At 44.0% G+C, this 18762-nt stretch overlaps 3 protein-coding genes across 7 annotated transcripts in view; 1 reads left to right on the forward strand and 2 right to left on the reverse strand.

Annotated features, from left to right (window-relative positions):
• The window catches only part of LOC107157133 (multidrug and toxin extrusion protein 1), a 612661-nt gene that overhangs the window by 559879 nt on the left and 34020 nt on the right, over positions 1 to 18762 (reverse strand). The gene's annotated exons all lie outside the window — the stretch shown is intronic.
• The window catches only part of Prpsap2 (phosphoribosyl pyrophosphate synthetase associated protein 2), a 151897-nt gene that overhangs the window by 107686 nt on the left and 25449 nt on the right, over positions 1 to 18762 (reverse strand). The gene's annotated exons all lie outside the window — the stretch shown is intronic.
• Positions 1 to 18762, forward strand: part of LOC107157145 — a 193880-nt gene that overhangs the window by 19055 nt on the left and 156063 nt on the right. Inside the window, exons 2-5 of one of the 3 annotated variants that reach the window (XM_048796339.1) lie at positions 4735 to 4979; positions 6392 to 6513; positions 6740 to 6834; positions 7075 to 7323. In XM_048796339.1, the coding sequence (XP_048652296.1) occupies positions 4735 to 4979; positions 6392 to 6513; positions 6740 to 6834; positions 7075 to 7295 (683 nt within the window). In that variant the 3' untranslated portion in view covers positions 7296 to 7323. Of the gene's footprint in view, positions 1 to 4734; positions 4980 to 6391; positions 6514 to 6739; positions 6835 to 7074; positions 7324 to 18762 lie in introns of those variants that run through there. The other 2 variants (XM_048796345.1, XM_048796347.1) reach the window with 2 other exon arrangements.

Here is an 18762-nt window from a genome sequence, read left to right on the forward strand (position 1 = left end):
ACTTGATTTTATATTTAGTGGTTGATATTTTAACACTTTAGCTTTGTAAATTAATCAGATGTCTGTAAAAACCAAGATCTTAGACAAATGTAGTAAACAGAACTAGCCATCTCTTTCTTGTTGAAGAAAAATCCTTCTACAGGATACCATGATGGTCCCATTAATATACTTAATAACTCATCTTTAAAAAGCCATGGGCTACATTTTTGTATTGTATCTACATATGTCCTAACTGTTCTTGGTCTTACTGGGGCGCCTCCTTCCTCTAATAATTTCTCTTCCTCAGAGGCGAACAACTTCAAACCTTGAGTCAACCATTTTCCCCAGTTTGCCTGAGAATGTTCTAGGGACAGGCAAATTGAAATAAAAACAAAATAAATCAAAACAAGAACACATTGTTTTTTGAAATAGTCACCCATTCTCTCATCTTCCCTCAGGGGTGAGCAATTTCACTTACCTCCAAGTTTCAGGTGTTCCCCGTATGGGCCACCAAATGCCGCAATCTGGCTGGGCACAAAATCACGAGCCACTCACAGCCTTGTAGATTCAAACAGCAATTCTTTATTCCTGAACTCACACCGGCACTCTACAAACACGTTATGGGCAAAATCCATGTTCTCCACCGGGCTCTGAATCCCAAATACTCTCTGAATCCCGCGAGAACTCAACGGGAACTCAAGGAGCGGGTGCGCCTGAGGCAGCAGGATATGCCCTATTCCCAGCAGGGTACACCTTAAACCTGGAACCACCCTAAACCCAAGGAGCAGGATACTCCCTAATCCCAGCAGGATACACCCTAAACCTGGATCCGCCCTGGTCCTTGAGCAAGGTCACCTTACATGCAATGTCACTGCAAATGGCCTGGGTCATGCCATGTGTCATACCTACTTGGCAATGGCTCTCAGCAATTATTTTGATGGGACTTTAGTAGAAAGGGTGATGGAGGTGAAGGTATTCTTGCTCATACATTAACTAAATGTGACTGTGCTTACTCTCAGTCATCCCAAAGAGAACAAGGGGGTGGCTCTGAGAGATGAGGATATATCCCCACTAATTGCATTTCAATCCCCTCAAGATGCAGATAGAGAAAGAAGGCCAGGAAGGAAAATGGCATTTTCAAAGTCAGGAGGCAGGAGACTAGGCCTGTTGTTAGCTCTATTCTATGTGAAATTTCACCTGTTTCTATATTTTATCTCTACTTTTGTGCATTACAGACATCTGACAACATGGTTTCTAAGTGTTATCTCACATATGCCTGGTGACAGTGCTAGGAAGTAGACACTGTGCAGGGGGACACTGGGCAAGCCTTAGAGACACAATGACTTGTCCAAGGTCACATGAGAGGACAGGAGGAGGAGCTAGGTTTAAATTTAGCTGTGTCTCCTCAGAGCTGGCACCCTGGCTGCACCTGCCTGTCAAGGGATGTGGGGACAGTGTTGGGGTTGGCTGTATACACACATGAAAATGTCATGGTGTTGAGAGCCACAGCCGAAGGGGCCCCAGCAAACTTCCAGCTGCCAGCAAACTTCCAGCTGCCGGCTGATGATTGGCTCACAGCGGCCCCAGCAACATCTAGCTGATTGGCTCCTCTGCGGTGATGCTCATTGGGCTGTTTCCCTGCCCTTTCAGACCACGGAGCTGCTCATTGGGGGACTTTTTTGGCTCCGCCCACGTGACCCAGCCAATCGGCCTCAAGAGCAGGAGGATTGTGGGAGGTGGAGAGAAGCTTGTGTGGGAGAGAGAGGCTTGTGGAAAGCCGGTGGTGGCAGTTGAGGCTCTGAGGGTTTTTCCTGAGAGGCTGTTTTGTTTGGCGTGTGTGGTTCTAAAAATAAAGTTAGTTTCTTTTGACAAGTGGCTCCTGATTGTGCCCAGCCAGACTGCGGCATTTGGTGGCTCGCACGGGGAGCGACTGAGGGTAAGTGAACTGCTCGCCCCTGAGGGCAGGGCAAGAGGATGGGTAGCCATTTTAAGATTCTTCTTTTGTTATTTTGTTTCACTTTTGTTTTAAGTTGCCTGTCCCTGGAGATGTGTAAGATGGAAGAAAAACCGCTCACATCTGAGGAACAGATAGGGAGAAAGGACGGATGGACATTTCAGGAGGCTATTATAATGATTTTGTGTTGTTCCAATTTTGTTTCACTCTGTTTCAGTTTTGTTAGGCGTTATCTTGTTGGGTTGTATTATAGTAGAAATACGGGATCAGAAATTAGTAAAAAACAAACTGAAAGAGTGTTAAGTAAATTGTTAGAGGAAGGAGGCATCTCAGTAAAATCAAGAACAATCAGGGCATACGTTGATACAATACAAAAATGTAGCCCATGGCTTTTTAAGGAGGAGTTGTTAAATATATCACAATGGAACCATCATGGTGAAGATTTAAAAAGAATAGAAAAGAAAAGCCCAGGGACTCTGCCAGTTGGCACATTGCCATTGTGGACGTTCATATCTTGTTTGCTTAGTCCAAAGCCTTCAGTTCAGACAATGGTAGAGGAAGAAGAAGACATAATGATTCAAGTAAAAGAGAAGGTCTCTCAAGTTAGTCAGACAGAGGAAAAGATTCAAGTAAAAGAGAAGGCCTCTCAAGCTAGTCAGACAGAGAAAGAAAGTGTAAAACAGAAAAAGCCATCAGGGGGAAAGTTACAACAGGAGACTGCTACTAACACCTTTCTATCACCAGAGGACGTAAGTGTCCAACTAACAAGGCCACCTCCATATGCTGGGAGGTCCCCAACCCCCGCAGTTGATAGTTGGGATCCTGAGACAAGATCTCAAATATTAACATGCCCTGTATTTGAGGCAGGAGGGCAGCGATTTTACCAAGTTTTAAATTTCAAAACAGTGAAGCAGCTAAAAGAGGCTGTAACAACCTATGGTCCTCAAGCACCCTTCACTGTAAGCATGGTCGAATCCATTAACAACTTGAACATGACGCCAGCAGATTGGGCTAATATGTGTAAAGCTGTGCTAAATGGAGGACAATACCTGTTATGGAAGGTTGCCAATGAGGAATTTTGCAAGGAGACGGCTAGGCGAAATGCAGCAGCTGGTTATCCTCAGAGAAATCTAGATATGTTGTTAGGAAAGGGACCTTATGAGGATCAGCAGCAACAAATTGCATATGATCCTGGTGTATACGCACAAATTGCTGCAGATGCAATTAAGGCATGGAAGACTTTACAAGGACATGGAGGTTTACAAGTTCAATTATCTAAGGTAATACAAGGAGCTAATGAACCTTATGCTGAATTTGTAGATAGGCTTATTCAAACAGCTACCAGAGTTTTTGGGAATACAGAACAAGCAATGCCATTACTAAAACACCTGGCTTATGAGCAAGCGAATCGTTGGTGCAGAGATATCATTAGACCATGGAAACATGAAGATTTAAACACATATATTAAATTATGTAGAGACATTAATGAACAAGAGCAAGTCGTGGCAGCTGCAGTAAAACAGGCTTTAGATGCCAGAGACATTAATGAACAAGGGCAAATTGTGGCAGCTGCAGTAAAACAGGCTTTAGATGCCAGGCCAAGAACATGCTACAATTGTGAACAAACAGGACATTTTAAAAGGAATTGCCCCATTGGAGGAGGGTTTAACAAAACTAGGTATCAAAGGAGTAGAATACCAGGTATTTGCCCACGATGCCGTAGAGGGAGACATTGGGCTAATGAATGCCGTTCTCAAACCACCATAGAGGGTACTCCATTATCAAAAAACGAACAAGGACCAGGTGTTTATCCACGATATCGTGGAGAAAGGCATCGGGCTCCATTGCCAAAAAATGGACAGGGGGGCCCAATGCTCCGGGGCCCAAAACCACAAATATACGGAGCACTGGAGGAACCCAGCAACCCCATCAGGGTAGTGCCCAGGACACATTGTCCATCAGATCCCTCATCAGACAAACCAGAGGGAGCGCAGGGTTGGACATCTGCGCCTCCGCCAGAGCAGTACTAACTCCAGAGATGGGAGTTCAAATCATTCCCACAGGGGTGAAAGGACCTCTTCCCAAAGGAACAGTAGGCTTATTATTGGGACGCAGCTCTTCTACTCTAAAAGGACTTATGATAAGTCCTGGGGTAATTGATCCCGATTATGAAGGTGAAATAAAAATTATAGCCAGTTCTCCAAAGGGTATATCAGTAATTTCACCAGGAGATAGAATAGCACAGTTACTAATAATACCCAGCCTACATGATAAATTTTCCAGTCGTACTGTAGAAAGAGGTTCCAAGGGATTAGGCTCCACAGGTGTAGATTGGGCTATGCTTTCTTTAAATTTAGATTCTCGCCCCATGCTAAAACTAAATATTCAAGGACATGAATTTAATGGGCTACTGGATACAGGTGCAGACCTTAGCATCATCTCTCGTCAAGAATGGCCAAAACATTGGCCATTACAACAAGCCACTCAAACGCTTCGAGGCCTAGGAGTGGCGACTAATCCCCATAGAAGTGCAATGGTATTAGATTGGAAGGATCCTGAAGGATGTGAAGGAACTACATAATTTTTTCATGGGGCTGGGGGAGAGCCAACAGAGGAACAAGCATGGGCTTTTCTGGAGGAAGGGTCAGGCCAGGGATTCCAAGACATGACCTCCCTTGGGGATCCAAACAGAAGTTGGTACCCAGTAACCAGGCACCCACATTCTAGCAACAGCCTCCTCCCAGCTCATTTGGTGAAATACTTTGAAAGCCAAAACATGTTTTCTTGCTTCCCCTGTGGAGGCCAACCCTTTAGGAGGCCCTGCCGCCAGAGCTCCCCCTATGGCTGCACAGCCCCTTCCCCAGGCCCAATTCACTGGACACCCCAAAGACAAAACTTTTGGAAACGACTGCGATGTTGCTTCAGATCCTGCTGCCAGTGCCTCGCTGGTGGTCCTCCTCCAATTGGCACTCCTGCAAGTGGGAGGAGTAGCTTAAGGTCCACACCTGATAGCCCTGGTGAGGTACATCCAGGAGAGAACATCACTGTGAGTAGCCCTGTAGAGCCCCACCACCTTTCCCCTCAGTATGGGGCAACAGGGACCTGAGGCAGGAATAGGTGGTGGGAGATTGTAAGCCTCGTGTCATGTCATGGTCACCCCCAGGACAGGGCTAAAGGTGGGGAATGAAATACATCTTGGGCACTGTGTCATTTCCAGTCTTCTCAGGGTAGAAGCCTGAGACACAGGGTCTGTATGAGGTCGGGGGAGCAGAAGGTCACAAGGGGCAGAAACACCCTGAATGGAGTCGAGCAGGGGCTGGGGCTCCTGGCCAGCTACCAGGCACTGTCTTCCATTCTTTCCACAGTTTATCCTCAATAAGCACTGGAGCTGCAGCTTCAGCTCCAACCCCATGTGCAGTGAGGAATATCCAGAGCCAAGCACCAATGGGCAGGAGCTGGGCCTCAGGGTAAGTGCGGGACAGGGGGGACTCTACTGGCAGGGCACAGAGCAGAATAAAAGTGAGTAAGAGCACAGACACCACCAGGACCACCTTCCTGGTAGGATTGGGAGATGGAGGGGCAGAGTCCCCACCGCGAGGAATCTGAACAACAAATCCTCACCCATCCTCCCCACCCTCTCTGCCAGCCTCATTCTTGGACTCATCCAAGGTCACTGTTCCCATATTTGTGACAACATCAGAACAGCAACGTGGACATTATTTCATTTTAATTCTCTGATGATTTGTACTCTGCCATCCAACTGACTATAACTTCTACACCCAAGTGTCCAGGTGACAATGGCCTGATAGTCCTTCCACACTCTCTCCAAGTCTTACACAGCATCAGGATTACTAGGGATGAGTTTAGCTGAAACATCACAAGGCTCATGCCAATTGGTCCATTTCTCTGGTACTTGCTGTCTCAAGGAACACAGACTGGGAAAGTAGGAGCTGGGCCCCCAGGACCTCACCACCTTCCAGGGGGACCCATGTTCCACAGCCATTCAGCCTTTCAGGGCTGTGGGACCTGGACCTCATTCCGTCCTGGAGCCATTTCAACAGCACCACAGAGAATGATGTTCTGGGTGTCCTCACACAGGGACCCTCCTGTCTGGGATGAGCCCATTTTCCCATCTCCAGAAGGTGGTGTGCTGGTGGGACTCAGGGGATAAGCTCCTAATGCACAGAGCTGCCACCTCTGCTCAGCTAACAAACTGGCCTGAAGCTGCTGTGTTTCTAACTATCCCCTCAGCGATTCCACTGTGAACTCTGCCAGCCATTGCTCTGCTGGGGCTCTCCTGTCCCTCTGTGGGACAAGCCCCTATGTGCTTTGGCTATTGCACTGGACTCCATCCCCAAACACTTCTGGTGGGTCAGTTTGGCACTGACTGTTTCTTCAATGTCCCAACCAAGAAGGTGGCTACAGAGGGGATGACACCAGCATTGGATATGTGTTTAGGCATACTCCCTGGGGAACCTGGAGGAGACCCTGGAGCCCATCTTCTTCTTTGAATCATCCTCTTCGGCCTCAAACATCTCGAGTTCCTCCACCCAACAAGAGATGGGCCAAATGTTGGGAAGGTAAGCCCTGCCCAGGGTGACAGGGTCACATACAGCTGTGAGTCCTGGAACTGGCCCTGTGCCTCTCTGAGCTTCAGCCTTCTCCTCTGAACTGTGGGGTGCCAAGAACACTGACCTCATGGTAGGAAAGGCCAGGCCTCTCATACTGCTGCCCCCATCCCTCTTGGGTGGTCTCCTCACTCCCTCACTTGCATTTGCCTCACTACCCACTTGGTAATGTCCACAGCCAGGTCACTGTCACAGGCCCCGAGGAGGAGGACCAAGGACACCAGGTCCCAGCCTTGACCGAAAACCCTGAGCCCATGGAGGAACAGGCAGAAGGTGAGGAGGACTGAGGTGGGGTATGAGTATGTCACAATGGGACAGGGAGGGACAAGCAGAGCATACTGCACAGGAACTGGGGCAGGGCAGGAACAAGGAGAGGCAGAGCTGTCACTGTCTGCACACATTTTGGGAACACTGCCCGGTGTTGGGTTTGTGCGTGGAATTGTATGAAAGGCAGTAGGGAATATTCTGTCCCTGGACCTAACATGGATAGTCTGTGGACCTTTACTCCTCTAGCAGCTCTGGTGCTTGTGGAAGCTCCAGTTCAAGGTCCACCACCTGTACCATCTGATAGAGAACTGCAGCTGGATGAACCTGCAGTGGACCATCAAGGTCAGCACCCCCTGCTGGCCCTTCAGTCAGCACTGCATCCTAAGAGGAACCCAGAGCCTGTGGTCTTCTCCCAGGCCATTTGTTTATTTGTTTTTATTGTATGTGTTTATTATTTTATTATTTAAAATTAAAGATTTGTTTTCATTATTAAAAGTCTCAGTCATTTGCCATCAAGTGCCTTCTCTAAACTGTGCATTAGTCACCACCATGCAGTTCCAGAACGTTTTTTGGATTTCCATATCCATGACCACTGCCTCCCTACCCTCCTGCTAGTTCCCAGTGACCCCTTAGCTTTCTAGACCTACAATATGCTGAGCCTGCATTTTTTAAACCAGTGCAGTCTTATTTCTTCTGGGCTGGGTAACATTGGAAGGGACAAATTATGTTTCCTTAGAAGGGAAAATGCCATACTGATCTACGTTTTTTAATATTTTTATTCTTATTTCTTTGTTACTGGGCTGGAACCCAGGGGCACTTTACCCTGCTGAGCTATATCCATGGTCTTGTTCCTTTTTCATTTTGAGACAGGCTCTTGCTCCATTGTGGGATGCCTCATAGCATGTGACCAGCATTTGCTTCCCCTCCTGATTGGCTGTAGCATTGATGATCATCCTGGTGATGTGGCTGCTTTTAAGTAGCTGAAGACGGTAGCCTGCATCTCGAGGGTGGAAAAAACACAAATGTGTCTTTTTGCATGGGCGTGCCTTCCTACATCCCCAGGGATCCAGTTACCTTACCTATCCTTGTAACCCTGCCCCACCTTGTCCTTCACTGGATGGAAATTTCTAAAGAATCTAGAGTCCCCCAATAAAAGTGCACTCCAAAAATGTGCTTGCTCTCTCTTGCCAGCCTCTCGTGAGATTCCTTGCTTTCCCATTTGGGGAGCTTGAGGCTGAGGGTAGAGGAGCCATCCCAGGGCTTGATTTAAGGGTAAATTGTGTGTCTGTGTTTTATTTGATGCCTTAGGAAGTTGACTGGAGTGACTGTCTGTGCAGGACATAGGCAGAAAGTGGCGCCCATAACCGTGGGGCTGCTGGAGGGGAAATTCCAGGTACATTTGAGAAGCACACTATAGAAATTTATTGGACCATGAAATTTTTTTGAAGGGTCACAGAGGAAGCAGACAGGTTTACAGTCAAGGATGTTAAAGATTCATAATGGGAAGTTCTCTATCAACAGATAAAGACATGTATTTACCATTTTGGAAACTATAATTAACTGGAACATAAAGCAAGTGAAAAAGAGCCAGCTAGCTCAGTTCTTAAAAATGGTTAGTGAGCTTTGCCCAGGGTTTTGTGAACAAGATTTACCGGATTTACCTACTTGGAAGAGACTAGGAAGAAAGTTATATAAAGGCTGTCTCTCTGCAGAATTGTCTAGCAGTATCATAGACAGTATTCAGAAAGTTTGGACAGCATTAGAAATATGTCTTTTTGATGATCTAGATCAAGGTCAATGGCACTGGGAGGATCTTTTAAGAGGGCTCTTATAGGCAATTAAGAGTATAGAGTAATAAAAACAGCCCGAGGAAGGGCAGCAGAATAAAACAGACATTATTATTGCTGTATGTGTATATAGGTGACTGTACGACCAATGTGATTCTGCAACCTGTACAATCAGAAAAGTGAAAAATTATACCCCATTTGATTCAAATGTATGAATTGTCAAGATCATTGTACTGTCATGTGTAGCTAATAAAAAGAAAAAAGAAAAAAAAGAAAAAGAAAAAAAGAAAAGAAAAACAGCCTGAGGCTAATTCTTCAAAAAGAATTTATCTTTCTATACCTAGGCTGAGAGTGAAATCAAATTTCACTCAAACTGCCACCCACCAGGCAGATCACCTCAGGGCGAGACCAAAAGCTAAGAGTTTTTCCTCAAGGGAACTAGACAGGATTAGTAATTCAGAGGAACTCAGAGGGGCGTGTTCCAGAGAGGGAAATAGTCCAGACTGAAGCTTTGTGAGACAAATTCAAAATGGAGAGGAACAGAACAGGCAGGAAACAGACAAAGAATCCCAGTCGGAGGGGACTCAGTCTCAGTCCGTGGGCAAAGAAGAGGAATTACAAGAAAATTTTGCTAGGTTGCATTTAGCGGAACCAGCACCTGCCATCGGAATTTGGCCACTTCCAGCTTGAAGTGGCACCCCCTCCCTCCACAGAAAAAGTCTTAACTGGGCTTCTCCAGAAATCCTCACATGGCTGATTTGGGGACTATCAGCCAAAGAGTCTCTGAAAAAGAGTTCAATGTAGATAAGCTTCCTATTTTCCTGTTGCCCTGTTTTACTTGGCCACTGGCAGGGAAGATACCAGCACTCCAGGTGCTGGGCACCCTGTTACTAGTTTTTCGCAAATGTATCCAGTATAGTACTTTGTAGAAATGTGCAAACAAGGCTTCTGGCCTTGAGCTGGGCTTCAAAGAGAGGTCTACATTTTTAAGATAAGAGCAGTGACCAACTGGGCTCCATGGTAACAGCTGGCAGGGGGGAAGAAAGAAAGGGGAGAAGAAGCTCTCCCTTTCTCAGGTTTTGTCCTTGAAGTGTTAACTTGCCCAAAACAGTGAAAGAAAAAGCTGCTTTTGTGTGAACTTCTGCAGATTGTGAACTTCTGAGCTCCTCCCCTTACATGCTGGGTATAAAACTCTGAAACTACCTGTACTTGGGGTTCAAGGGATTGATTGATTATAGCAAAAGCTGTGCCCTCTGAACCTGGCTTCAGCCAAATAAAAACTGTTTCCTGCTATCCTTGGTGCCTTGCCTCATTTGTCCCTACAACAAGCTGGGAGAATGGGCTTTAATAGGTACTCTGAATTGGCTATGACTTTGCTTACGCCATTACAACGTGGACTCAGGATGGCACAGGAAGCTGGCGAAGATATTACCAGGTTTCAGTTTTTTCCAGTTTTTGAACAGGTTAACTGAGCAAGATCAGCGTGCCCTTGTACATGCTATAATTCCTTTTAAAACTATAAAAGAGCTTTAAAACCCTTGTAATATTTATGGCTCTAATTTTCCATTTGTACAAAACTTGCATGACTCAGATTGTCAAGATCCTCTTCCACCTTGAGATTGGGTATCCATGGCCAGGGCTTGTTTGAATAGTGACGACTTTCTTCTCTGGCAGTCTTACTGGACCGATTTTTTTTTTTAAAATTTTTTATTGTTGGTTGTTCAGAACATTACATAGTTCTTGATATATCATATTTCACACTTTGATTCAAGTGGGTTATGAACTCCCATTTTTACCCCATGGACCGATTTTTGTACCAAGCAGGCGGAGAGAAACAGGAGACAGAATATTGAAACCTTAAGAAATGTTAACGGGAACAGGTGAATTTGTGGATTTAGAAAGACAGCTGAACTATGAATTTGCAGTTTATGATCAGATAACTTCATGTGCTAAATGAGCATGCAACAAATCTCTTCCCGAAACCAGTCTCATTTAGTTTTAACTAAGATAAACCAGGGCTCAGAAGAATTATTCTTGGACTTTGTAGATCACTTGATTCAAACAGCTAACAGATCAATAGGGGATTCAGGTGCCTGTGTATTTATTGTTAAGCAGATAGCATTCAAAAATGCAAATAAAATCTGCCAAGACATCTTCAGACTTCATAGAAAAAAGGGAACCACTTCAGAATTTATTCGCCTTTGCACAGATGTCAATCTGACCCAATTGCAAGGTTTTATACTCGCAGTGGCTTTAAAATAGGTACTTGATCCACAACCTCAGGTACACCATTCCCACGGGTGGTGTTTTAATTGTGGGAGAAATGGTCACATGGCATGAGACTGTGAATCCCAACGCCACAGGGCAGAAACTTTTCCCAGTTCACGCTGGTGGCATCACAGGGTGAGAGGGCCACGTGACAATGGAGGAGAGAAATCAACATGGCATACGCCTGCCTCCAATTTTGCCTTCACTTCCACCTGGGACCCAGCCAAAAAAAACGGGCCAAGGGCCTTTCCCCAGGCCTGCCAAATATAAGGGGATTTGGAGGAGTTGCAAGCTCTGATGTCATCACAGCTGGCCATGGCGGACCGCCATTTTTACTGGCAGGCACCACCCACACAGTACTCTTACAACCAGCCATGTTAACACCTGAAATGGGACCCCAGCGGATTCCTACCAGAATTCATGGGCCATTACCCCCAGGCACTATAGGATTAATTTTGCAATGAAATAATTTTAAAGTCAATCCAAGTATTACCAGGAGTTATTGATACTTATTTTAGGGGTGAAATAACAGTTACTGTAAAATCAGAATATGCCATTCAGCTTTCTACTAAAGATGCACAAGCCCAATTCTTTTACCCTGTAGCTCCGAGGACAGTCAGGATAAAAGTTCTCAATTTCCAAATTGCCGGGCTGAGTGTACTGGGCCCAATTAGTATGGCAGGAGTGCCCCCTACTAGAACTTAAAATTAATCATAAAAAATTTCGAGGAGTTATAGATACTGGGGCAGATAAGTCAGGTTTGTCTTGCCAATTTTGGCCCCAAACCTGGCCTTTCCATACTGCACCAGCCAATTTAGGAGAAATAGGACATATCTTTCAGCCTGCCCAGAGCGCCCAATATCTTCGCTGGGAGGACCGAGATGGAAATACTGTAATTTTTAAGCCATATGCTTTAGATTCTTTATCCGTAAACTTATGGGGAATAGATGTCCTAAGCAGTTTAGGATTATTATTAGTAACTCCAAATTCTATCAGGTCATCTGAGAAATTTAATCAATGTTTTATTCCTAGGGACAGTGAAAGAAATTTACAGGACGAAAATCTATTTACGAACCAGTCTCCTCGACAGAGATTAATTAATGCACCCAACCAAAATTTTTAGTAGGGACCCTTTTTCCCAGGCACAAAAGGCAGAAGAAAAGATCACTTGGCTCACAGAAGAACCAATTTGGATTAGTCAGTGGCCTCTAATAGGGGAAAAACTTAAAATAGCTCATGTTTGTTGAAAAGCAGCTTAAAGCTGGTCATTTAGAGCCTACGCTTAGCCCTTGGAACACATCCATTTTTGGAATTAAGAAAAATTCTGGTAATTGGAGGTTATTACAAGATTTAAGGGCAATAAATCTTGCAATTCAACCTATGCGAGCATTAAAATCTGGACTTCCTTCTCCCACAGCTATTCCTTTGAATTATAATTTGACAATAATAGATTAAAGGATTGTTTTTTTCTCTATACCTTTACATCCAGATGACTGTAAAAATTTGCCTTTAGTGTTCCAGCAATTAATTTTAAAGAACCAGTCAAAAGATATTGCTGGAAAGTATTGCCTCAGGGAATGCGTAGTGGTCCAACTTTGTGTCAAAATAACACATCAGGGAAAAATTTCCTGATGCATATATTATTAATTTTATGGATGACATACTTCTAGCTCATGCTAATCCAGATGTACTTTTAAGAATGTTTGCCCAATTAGAGACTTCATTCACAGCAATGGGTTTGTACATTGCACCTCAAAAGGTGCAAAATACACCCTTTCCAGTATTTGGACCACGTAATTGAAGGACATACAATCCGTCCTCAAAACTTACAAGTAAGAGTCAAGGAGTTGCACACCCTTAATGATTTTCAAAAATTATTAGGAGATATTAATTGGCTGAGGCCATCCTTAAAGCTAACTACTTCTGATTTAAGTCCTTTAATCCAGATATTACAGGGAGATCCTTCTCCAACTTCTTCTCGTCAGCTGACAGCAGAGGTGAGAACAGCTTTAAAAAAGGTTGAAATTGCTATTGAAAATGTGCAGCTTACCAGAATTAATTCTCAAGAGCTCATATATTTATTAATATTTCCAACTGCTCACACTCCTACAGAGGCGATATGGCAAACACTGGGAGTTATTGAGTGGATTCATCTATCCCACTCTCCTTAAAAGTCATGATTCTGTTATTAGTGATGACAGGCAGAACAAAAGTTTTACAACTAGTCAGATCAGAATCTGATATTTTAATTATTCCATTTTCTGACCAACAAAACGATTGGCTCTTTCAAACTTCTAATTTATGGCAGGTAGCTTTTGCTTATTTTCCTGGTCAGATAGAAAGTCATTATCCTCATGATAAAATTATTCAATTTGCATTAATAACGCCATTTATTTTTCCAAGGATTGTACATGCACAACCAATAAATGGTGCACTAACAGTGTTCACTGATGGCTCAAGTTCAGGTAAAGCAGGTTTTTATACTCATGTTCATACAGAGGTAATACAAACCATGTATGCTTCTGCCCAACGAGCAGAACTACAAGCTCCTGTTTGTGCTTTAAACTATTTTACAAATGAGCCTATTAATTTATTCTGACAGTTTATATGCAGTCAGAGTTACCAAAACTATTGAAACTTCCATTATTGGATATACGTCATCACAAGAGTTATTTGTTTCATACCTTACAAACAATGGTGCAAATGTGAAAGCACCCGTTTTATAGGCCACATATGGGCCCATACTAATCTTCCAGGGCCTCTAACATCAGGTAATGATAAGATTGATAATTAGTTGCTGTTTATCAGCAAATGTCTTTGTGCACAAGCTTTGCATACTTTATATCATCAAAATGCTTCTAGCTTATGAAAAAATTTAATATTACCAGAGAACAAGCTCGTCAAATTTTACATCACTGCCCTGAGTGTGTTATATACACACCATCTTTACCATCAGGGGAAAGTCCCCATGGATTAAAACCAAATCAATTATGGCAAATGGATGTAACTCATATTGCCCAGTTTGGTAAACAATGTTATGTACATGTAATTGTAGATACTTACTCTAGATTCATCTTTGCTACAGCCCATACTAAAGAAAATGCTCAGCATGTTATTTATCATTGTTTACCTGCTTTTGCAGTATTAGGATGTCCTTTACAGATTAAAACTGATAATGCACCGGCTTATGTAAGCTCTTGTTTCCAACAATTTTGCCAAGAGTTTCAGATTGACCATAAAACAGGTATTCTTTATAACCCTCAAGGTCAAGCCATTGTAAAACGAGCTCATTTATCTATTAAGCCACAATTACAAAAACAAAAAGGGGGAGACAGGACTATGACTCCCCAAAATAAACTCAATCATGCTTTGTTTTAAATTTTTTAAATTGTGACTCAGAAGGTCACACTGCAGCTGAGTGACATATGTCTTCCACAGCAACAGGCCCTTTAGCCCGAATTTGATGGAAGGAGTTACAGACTGGTCAATGGAAAGGACCAAATCCAGTGATTATGTGGGACAGAGGTCATGCTTGTATTTTTCCAGAAGGTGCTTTTCATCGTGCCATCAGGCATGGAGGACTTAAAACCAAGATTCAAACTACCGAAGATCGACCCAGAGAAGCCTTCCCTCAAAAGGAAGAAACTTCAGAGGAAGAAAAGAGTGGCCTGGAATAATCAAATGAATAAGCTGATCTCATGGAAGGACCTAGGAGAATTAACATCACAAGCTACACAGATGATTTGCCAGGGGAGAAATAAAACTCTAATGATGATGCTTGCTGCAGTAATAGCCCTATTGGGCTTTCAGGTAAAAGGGAATCAGGAAGACACTTACTGGACATATTTTCCAGATCCACCTTTAGTATACCCAGCAGTGTGGCTGATGGGAGGATTTACAGACACTCATATTACTCCCAATCATGTGACTAATTATCCTGGCTATAGTGCCCAACTACCCTTGTGTTGGTCCCATGATAAGCATGCTGGCTGTCTGAAAATGTCATTTGAGGAAAAGACAGCAGTTGGGAGACCTAAACTAGTTAATTATAGCATTAATGGAGACTCAAAACCTTATACTAGATCAGTTATTAAAATGTGGTTTTCTTATAAGAAATCAGTCATCTCAGCAGAACATCCACGAATACCTCATTGTCCTAACACTTATGCATTAGAAATTGGCACCTTTCCTAAGTGGATGGATTGTATAAATACCTTTCCAGTACAACATAAGGTGTCTAGAAATACTGGATATATTTTAGATTGGTCTCCTAAAATTGACAAAACACAGTTATGCAAGAGTACTGCCATGACTCCTGCAGGATTTGTTAGTAACATCCTCACTCTCAGTGAAGGTGGCATTCAGAAAGATGTTTGGTGCTTAACTGCTGCCTCAGAATTCTTACATTTTACTGACAAACCTTTACCGGAATTTGTTGGCAAGAACTGTGAGGAAGGTTCTTGCTATGGCTTATGAGCCTGGGTTCAATCTCCTTATGTTTTAATTACTGGAAATGTAAAAGTTAAATGGAAAGATGATAGATATGTTGTAACATGTAATAAATGTAATCTAACTAATTGTATCACCAGATATAATAGAGGAAAAGGAGCAATGAAACTCCATCAGCCCTCTTTTGTCTTATTGTCAGCTAATATTTCAGAGCCATGGTACGCTGATAATGGTTTTCAAGTCTTACAACAAAGACACACCCAGCTAGCAAGACCTAAACATGCCACATAAATGTAAAATAAAGATATTGTGTCCACATAAAAAAAACTAAAAAATAAATATATTTTAAAAAACCATTTATTGAATATTTGCAAAATAATAACACTTTGGATCTTTTGGAGCTCCATCATCATATTCAAGATATACAAAATACTAAGATTGATTTTTCAGATGCTACTTCTTTAGCTAATCATGTATTAAAAGAATTAAATGGCTTTAACCCTGGGAACATTCTTAAACACCCTGCCTAGCATATTCTTGTATTGTTCCCTTTGCTGTTAATTCTCTTTTGTATTGGAATTATAGGATGAAGAGCAAAACAAAGATTTGGGGAGTCAAAAAGTGACTCATCACCTGCTTTTTCAAAGAAAAAAAGGGGAAAATGTGGGAGGCTGACATAGCAAGGGACCAGCATTTGCTTCCCCTCCTGATCGGCTGAGGCACTGATGGTCACCAGGTGATCTGGCTATTTTTAAGTAGATTAAGATGGTAGCTTCAATCTTGAGGGTAGAAAAAAATGCAAACACTGTCTTCCTGCATGGGCATGCCTTCCTACATCCCCAGGGATCAAGTTACCTCACCTGTCCCTATAACCCTGACCCCCCTTGACCTTCATTGGATGGAAATTTCTAACGAATCTAGAGTTCCCCCCAATGAAAGTCCACTCCAAAAATGTGCTTGCTCTCTCTTGCCAGCCTCTCGTGAGATTCCTTGCTCTCCCATTTGGGGAGCTTGAGGCCGAGGACAGAGGAGCCATCCCAGGGCTTGATTTAAAGGTAAATTTTGTGTCTGTGTTTTATTTGATGCCTTAGGAAGTTGACTCAAGTGACCTTTAGTTTAGCTGTCTGTGTGGGCTGTATATGGCACTCCATTATTGAGCTGGCCTAAACTTAAACCTTTTAAAATTAAAATGAAAATTAAAAAAAAAAACTCTTTAAGTTCAATGGCTGGAGAAAAGATAAATTCTTTTACCTGCAGGAAAAAACAATGTCCAGCTCCACATCATCAGGCAGGTAAGTCTCAACACCAGTGTGGAACAGAAGAGTACACAGGGACATCCTTTATGGTAATATCAAAAACAAGCCAAGAATAATAATGAAGCACTTAAAAACATACATGCAGTGGACTGTATGGATACATAAGTTAGGATAAAGGAAAAGATAAGAAACTCCAGCTCAACTTCCATCACCACCTCCACCACCTGAGAGAGCACGAGGGTCAGAACCACCTTCAACAGCAGCTTCAGGCCTGTGGCTCCTAGTGGCCCCACCACCAGCCCCACCCACTGAGCACCCCCTTGCACCTGTTCCCACCCCAGAGCTGCCCTTTCCCTCTCATCCCTTTCACTGTTTTCTCCTTTTTTTTTTTTTCGTATTTTTGTTCATACTACTTTATTTAAATTTTAAGACTGTATTTTTTAAAAACATTCAGCTTATGGGCTTTAATTGCATCCTGTTCTCCTGTATCTGGTACCCATACCCACTCCCTCCCCTTCTCCCTCCTGCTAGTCTCCAGGAAACAGTCATTATTCTCTCCCTGGGGTTTGCCTCCTCTGGGTTTTTCACATCACTGCAGTCCAGCTTCTGTTTGACCATATAGTAGTGGAAGGACTATTTACACTTGAATTTTCTTTGAATGGTAAATCCCATGTACAGCTAAGATTTTTAGGTTTTGTATTATTTGTTTTATTTGTTTATTTTATTCTACTTGTTTAAGTAGTAGGTATTGAACCCAGGAGCACGTTAACACTACACCACACCCCCAGTTCTTTTTCTGTTTGAGATACAGTCTTACTGTTGGGAGTCGCCCCAGCTCCAAAGATGGCACCAACCGCGCTTCTCTTCTGGTACTAACTTCCCCATGCCCCGAGACAGCAGCGGGAAGAGCTGCCCAATGGTGAGCCCTGCTGACCCTCATGATCCTTACCCACCAATCAGAAAGCGCCCCGTGCCAGTACCCTGCTCTGTTGAACCGCCCCTGGCTCTATTAATGTGCAAAGCTGTTCCTCAATAAACGGGCACTTCTCAGATGACGAGCCTTGTCAGGTCGTTCTTTCATTGGTGCCGAAACCCGGGAGGGGGAATTCCTTGCTGCTTGAGAGCCCCCCTCTCTCAAGGCTTGCCATCCTTGTCCACTCTTTCGAGCACTTCTACTACTTGCACAACACCAGCTCTTCAGTAGGTCAGTTCCCCTATTGGGTATCCAACTTCAGGTGGGTTACGCAGGGGCTTTGACCATGATAGTCCGGCAAACCTCTGACACCCAATCTGGAGGAGAGAGCACACCCCGCCACGACCTTCACGGTCACGGTGGACTCTCTGGAACTCGGTTCATGACTGGGAGGTCCTGATGGGTGGAAGTACAGGCACTCCCCTCCCTCCCTCCCTCTCTCTTCTTCTTCTCTCTCTCTCTCTAACCACCCTTGTCCCTCTAAAAACCTGAAAATCCTAGCGCCAGGTGGTCTGTGACTTCCGGCCTTTCCGGGCCTGCTGGCTGGACTCTCAGGTGATAATTCGACTGCCTCCCAGGCCCCGACTCTCCCAAGTCATATTGGTCAAGCTCTCCTTGCAGGGACGCCTGTGAGGAGGCTCATCCGATTCTGTTCTGGTCCAGACCCTTCCCACCTTCCTACTTCCTTCTTAAGGCTATACCATTATGGGGGCTTCTTCTTCCCTCCCTGTAGACTCCCCCTTAAAATGCCTCCTGGCTAATCTGAATCGGCTATCCCTCACTCTTGATATAAAACCCAAGACCCTCATTAAATTCTGCACACAAGATTGGCCTTACTATCAATTGGACAATCAAAGTCAATGGCCCCCAGGAGGATCCCTAGATCCTGCAATTCTCAGAGATCTGTTTAACTTCTGCGAGCGCTCGAAAAAGTGGATGGAGATCACCTATGTTCAGGCTTTTTCTCTTCTTCGTTCTCACCCCAACCTATGCTCTTACCCTACTGACCCTTCTTTCGATCCAGCAGATGAACCCCCTCCCTGCCGACCTCCCCCGTCGGCTCCGTCCAGCCGCTCAGGTGCTCCCCAACTTGGCCGACACCTTTAGTCCCCCACAAACTAGGTCCCGCTCCCTAGTCCCACAAACCATGGCCCCCTTAAGAGAGGTTGCTGGACCTGAGGGCATTATCCAGGTACATGTC

The sequence above is a fragment of the Marmota marmota genome, unplaced genomic scaffold, assembly GCF_001458135.2.
Source record: "Marmota marmota marmota unplaced genomic scaffold, marMar, whole genome shotgun sequence".
Taxonomy (NCBI): Eukaryota; Metazoa; Chordata; class Mammalia; order Rodentia; family Sciuridae; genus Marmota; species Marmota marmota.